The sequence below is a fragment of the Benincasa hispida genome, chromosome 6, assembly GCF_009727055.1.
Source record: "Benincasa hispida cultivar B227 chromosome 6, ASM972705v1, whole genome shotgun sequence".
NCBI lineage: Eukaryota > Viridiplantae > Streptophyta > Magnoliopsida > Cucurbitales > Cucurbitaceae > Benincasa > Benincasa hispida.
This window is the reverse complement of record NC_052354.1, coordinates 51,138,320-51,144,423: the sequence shown is the minus strand read 5'-3', so window position 1 is coordinate 51,144,423 and position 6,104 is coordinate 51,138,320. Positions and strand designations below refer to the sequence as shown.

Genomic DNA, 6,104 nt, shown 5'->3' with positions numbered 1-6,104 from the left:
ATTATATAAGTCCATAGTGTCCCATTGACCAATAATAAATTATTTGTCATCACCAGGTATGTCCAAAAAAAATTAATATAGACTATTATACATTAGATTTTTTTTAAGCTTAGGATTGTAACTAACGTGTGATTGTCAGGAAATGCCACGAACTAGAGGAAGGGGTAACCGTGGTCGAAATCTTGAGGGCCATAATTAGGAACCTGAAGTTCAGAATGTCCCTTGTACAAGTGGATTCCCACTACCTAGAGACCCTTCTTATGCATGAGCATGGTCAAATAAATTCATGCAAGCTTATAATTTAACATTTATATTAAATGATGTGTGAATTAATGCATATTCTATGGTGGGATTTTGACTATATTACATTCATTATGACATAAATAAAATAAAATTAATCATACATCTAATGCATAATTACATAGTAATATTTTGGACCGGGATTGGCCTCCTAACCATTAATTAAATTAATATAACTATTATATTAATTTAATTAATAAAAAACTAAAATATTACAAAACCTGCTGTTGAACCACTAAAGGAGCCGAACCACTAGTTCAAACCACCTGGACTACGAATCGTTCGCCAAGCCGGTCTACATTGCATCAACACCCTCGAAGCGTTGGGATGTTGTATCCTAGCATTACGAAGGTGTGGAAACTTTTTCCGTTCACCTCATGTCGGAGTCGCAGTGATAGGGTACAGCGCTGCGATGCTACTGTACAAAACGCCTTCTGTATAGTGCATTTTTACTAGGTTCTCCTCCGACTTGGCTCTGAATTCTTCAAATCTGCCCCAAAAAATAGCACAAACGACCCGGACTATAATAATTACAGACTCGATAACAAATTACACCTAAAAACAACGGGCCCTTACATACTGAATTGTAAAATAATAGCAGAAAACTAGAAAGACCAATCCCGAAAACATCTAAAAGTGCAATTCCTCACATTCATCAAACATAAATGCAGAAACACTAAAATCCTATCATTAGCTCTGAATTTAATTCCGAAAAAATAAAACTCGGACTCAAAACAACCTGGCTTTGTACCAATTAAAGGATGCGTGAACACCTGTGTGGAAGTAGATCGTGGCCCAATTTTATTTTTTTACAGAAATGTAAAATTCAGAATTCGAAAACACGGCGTGTTCAAATTTTGATCGCTTTTGTTAAAACAAAAAAAAACAAGAGAAATTAGGGTTTGAAGTTATTTACCCATGAAGACTAGACTCTTTGCGTAATTCCCTTTCGGTCACGATCCCAATGTTCTTCTTGGAACATGAACACACCAAAAGACAGCAATGAACGAACCAAAGTTGGACACCACCACAATGAGACCTCTGTATTCTCTATAGGGTGAGAATCATAAGAGTGTGTGGGCTTCGTATAATTTTGGCAAAAGGAGAGATTTTTTTTAGGAGGAATTGCAAAGAATTCAATTGAGGAATCCTCATCTGTTTTGCATGCGTTATTGGGAAAAGAAGAAAAGAAGACTGAACTTAAAATCCATCCAAAACCAACCCCACTTGTACAATTTCTTGAATGAGAGAAATAAGGGGGAAGTTATTTCCATAACTCCCTCCCTTTAATTAATTCAAAAAACCAAATTAAAAAACCAAAACTTTCAATTTTATATATATATATACTATATATATATAGTATAGATAACTAACTTACTATAATATTATATATTATACTATATATTATATCTAATATAACACAACCTATAGTTTATAGTATATCATATATAGTATAACCTATAGTTTGATATTCTGTCATTTGACCTATATTTAATATGAATTGAATTCGTATTAAATTTCATCTATAGTATTGATATGAATCACATTTATATAATTAATATTCGAATCATATTCAAATATTTATTTCCTTTCAAATAAAACTTTATATTATAATGTATCAAATACATTATATTAATTATATCACATATGATTCATTTATATTACATATAATTACTTCCCTCAATTAATTTGAACAATTCAAATTAATCCAAAATTAATTTGATTCCGCCTTCCTCGTTCCCCTGGATCTTCCCCGCAGAGTGCTTCCTCAGGGTGAAGGAACTTTGGGGCACCCTTGGGGTAATGCACCTAGTGCCGTAGCTAATCGAGTAGCTCTAATGTCTTTTTTTTTTTTTTATATTTCAAATCAATAATAATAAGATGAATGAGACTTCAATTACTATGCTATATCTAGAATAGAACATACAAATTTATTTGAATATCTTGAGTTGTCAAAGTGAAGATTAGTTTCGTATTATTTAATGAGCATCTTGTATTTTCTAGACCACGGCAACCTTCGTAATCAAAGCGTCACGACAACATCCAAAGGTCACTTTTAGATTCTTCAGTCGGTGAGTAAGGAGGAGCACGTAGGAATGCCGACCATTACATAAATAAGCCACTTGTGGCTAAGAGAAAAAGCGAGCAGCACCTTGTCTTGTATAGGTTGCGCGCTAGCCTAGCTAGCTAGCGTTTTTCAGCTGCAACAGGAGCTGAATATGCAACAGCAATCCAAGGACGCATACCCAGACGGAAACTAAGTTCCCACTCTCGACCCATGTAACATGCTACACCAAGTAAGAAGTGTAGAACAATTAGCTCATAAGGACCAGCATTGTATAACCATTCATCAATGGAAGCAGCTTCCCAAATTGGGTAAAAGTGCAAACCGATAGTTGCAGAAGTAGGGATAATAACACCAGAAATAATATTGTTTCCGTAAAGTAGAGATCCAGAAACAGGTTCACGAATACCATCAATATCTACTGGAGGAGCAGCAATGAAGGCAATAATAAATACAGAAGTTGTGGTCAATAAGGTAGGGATCATTGCGAAATAACTGAGCTGAATGAATTTTTTATCATAAAATGAAATCTCGTTAGCCTCCTTTTTTATTTTTTTATAAATTATTATTGATCAGTAATAATAATATTACTCATTTTAATGTGATATACACAATAATCTTACTTTGATTAAGAATTTCGATTCTTTTTTTTAAAATAAAATTTAGCAATCCAATTTTTGAAAATTGTATTCAGATAGGTATACAAAAGGCTGGTATATTTCTGCATGCACAAAAAATATTTAGACTTCAAACTGAAATTGAAATTCAAAATGAAATAACAATAGTTTATTGATTCATTTCTAAATCTAATAGATACGTCATTGAATTAAATTAATATCATCTATCAGAATCTAAGACAGTGCTATATGTGTATTTCTTTGTCTTCATATACCATATAAGGTACGGGCAATATAGGAAAAATGTAGCATTAACGAATTTTCAATTGTGGATACATAAGGATCCTTAGCATACTAAAACGACTGCTATTATTGGTATCAAACCAATAACGATTCATACAAGCTAAATCTTCTAATCGATAATTGGGCCAAAGAAAGAACTTAAATTTATTTAGTTTATTTTGATATCTATCAAGATGTTTGCTTTTTTTAACTTGATCATTAGTCCCAGTTGAGCTACTGAGGGGACCTCATGGACCTATAGATTGAAGCTTTAATGGTATTTGATTAATTAACTAAACTCCAAGGAGGAGCACGTAGGAATGCCGACCACTACATAAATAAGCCACTTGTGGCTGAGAGAAAAAGCGAGCAGCACCTTGTCTTGTATAGGTTGGGGGGAGCTTGAAGAAGCGAGCCCAACGCGGAGAAAGCCATTGTGCGCTAGCCTAGCTAGCTAGCGTTTTTCAGCTGCAACAGGAGCTGAATATGCAACAGCAATCCAAGGACGCATACCCAGACGGAAACTAAGTTCCCACTCTCGACCCATTTAACATGCTACATCAAGTAAGAAGTGTAGAACCATTAGCTCATAAGGACCACCATTGTATAACCATTCATCAACGGAAGCAACTTCCCAAATTGGGTAAAAGTGCAAACCAATAGCTGCAGAAGCAGGGATAATAGCACCAGAAATAATATTGTTTCTGTAAAGTAGAGATCCAGAAACAGGTTCACGAATACCATCAATATCTACTGGAGGAGCAGCAATGAAGGCAATAATAAATACAGAAGTTGCGGTCAATAAGGTAGGGATCATTGCGAAATAACTGAGCTGAATGATTTTTTTATCATAAAATGAAATCTCGTTAGCCTCCTTTTTTATTTTTTTATAAATTATTATTGATCAGTAATAATAATGTTACTCATTTTAATTTGATATACACAATAATCTTACTTTGATTAAGAATTTCGATTCTTTTTTTTTTAAAATTTAGCAATCCAATTTTTGAAAATTGTATTCAGATAGGTATACAAAAGGCTGGTATATTCTGCATGCACAAAAAATATTTAGACTTCAAACTGAAATTGAAATTCAAAATGAAATAACAATAGTTTATTGATTCATTTCTAAATCTAATAGATATGTCATTGAATTAAATTAATATCATCTATCAGAATCTAAGACAGTGCCATATGTTTATTTCTTTATCTTCATATACCATATAAGGTACGAGCAATATAGGAAAAATGTAGCATTAACGAATTTTCAATTGTGGATACATATGGATCCTTAGCATACTAAAACGACTGCTATTATTGGTATCAAACCAATAACGATTCATACGAGCTAAATCTTCTAATCGATAATTGGGCCAAAGAAAGAACTTAAATTTAATTAGTTTATTTTGATATCTATCAAGATGTTTGCTTTTTTTAACTTGATCATTAGTCCCAATTGAGCTACTGAGGGGACCTCATGGACCTATAGATTGAAGCTTTAATGGTATTTGATTAATTAACTAAATTCTTTAATTAAATTAACTAACTTTCATTAACTATCGGTCACTTCACTAAAGACTAAAAGTTGCACTCTTCGCACTACAGATATATTTTTGTCCATTGGAACCAATCAATAGTGTGTTGACCCTTCACAAATTGCTCGTAAGTACAAATGGACCAAAATTACCATTTTGCCTTATATTTAGATCAACTCCTTAAGTATCACTGAGCCCTTTAATGAACAATAAATCATAGTTCAACTATGACCAATCCCTCTCGGGTCAAGAAATGGTGTGACGCCACATTGTTCAAGCCCCAGAATCAACCCATAAGGGAGAAGTTTCTCTATTTTTCCTAAGAGTAGGGAATGAGTGAATTCCTTCTTGTGAACCTGCATTCCCAACTACCCAATCAGACAAATCCTTAAAATGTAAGACATATTGAGTCGGCGATATAGGCCACTCTGACTTATGCATCAAAGGAACGTCTTCATAGGTAGAAGTTCACAACTCACTCAGGATTCAGGTCAAGTCACATATGGTCATCCTGGTGAAATGTAAGTCTCTTCTATCAACGATGTTATATAGTGTGATTATTCATTTCGTGGTTCGATCTTATACAAATTCTTTATATAGAACACCCCCGCTCACATGTCTCTACATGAATGATCAGGATCAAATCATTGGTAGCACTTTATAACAATTGTAATAACTACAAAGCGGGTCATATTCGTAGTGTCACAAGGATAAGGTATCTAGCGTTATCCATCTACTACAAACCATTTTGGTCATCACTTAAATATGATCCACTTGTATGTCTCCACATACATGTTTAAGTTAAAGAATATAACCTTGGATCTTAGTTTATTGATTTTGTGGGTTAATGCTACTAAATGTCAAATAAAATGCCTTAGATTTGATTAGATGAATAAATTGTTTGTACAGTACAGTCACAAACTACAAGACCCACGAGATTTAGGGCATCAACCCTAAAAATCTCCCACTTTTTCTAAAGCTAGTGGAATGTACATCATAAAAGCCAAACTATTACAAAAGTACACAAAAACAAGAAACTAGGACATACAATACGCGCCCAGTACAAAATCTCCCGCTTGCCCTATATTAGATGTGGCCTGTCTCGTAGACCCATACTCTCTAGTGACCTTCAAACACCTTAGCCGTGAGAGCCTCTTTCAATAGATCAGCAACATTGTGCGTCGAAGCTATCTGCGTGACGATCATGTCTCCTTGATGCACAATATCTCGTATCAGGTGATATTTGCGTTCTATGTGCTTCTCGCGCTTATGACTCCTAGGCTCCCTGGAATTGGCCACAACACC

The 6,104-nt window shown here is 34.2% G+C and overlaps 1 protein-coding gene across 1 annotated transcript; it reads right to left on the bottom strand.

Moving 5' to 3' along the window:
* Positions 1-2,487: 2,487 nt before the first annotated feature.
* On the bottom strand, positions 2,488-2,850 carry LOC120079286 (photosystem II protein D1-like). The gene has a single exon (XM_039033441.1). The coding sequence runs from the start codon at positions 2,848-2,850 to the stop codon at positions 2,488-2,490; it is 363 nt and encodes a 120-aa protein (XP_038889369.1).
* Positions 2,851-6,104: the final 3,254 nt, after the last annotated feature.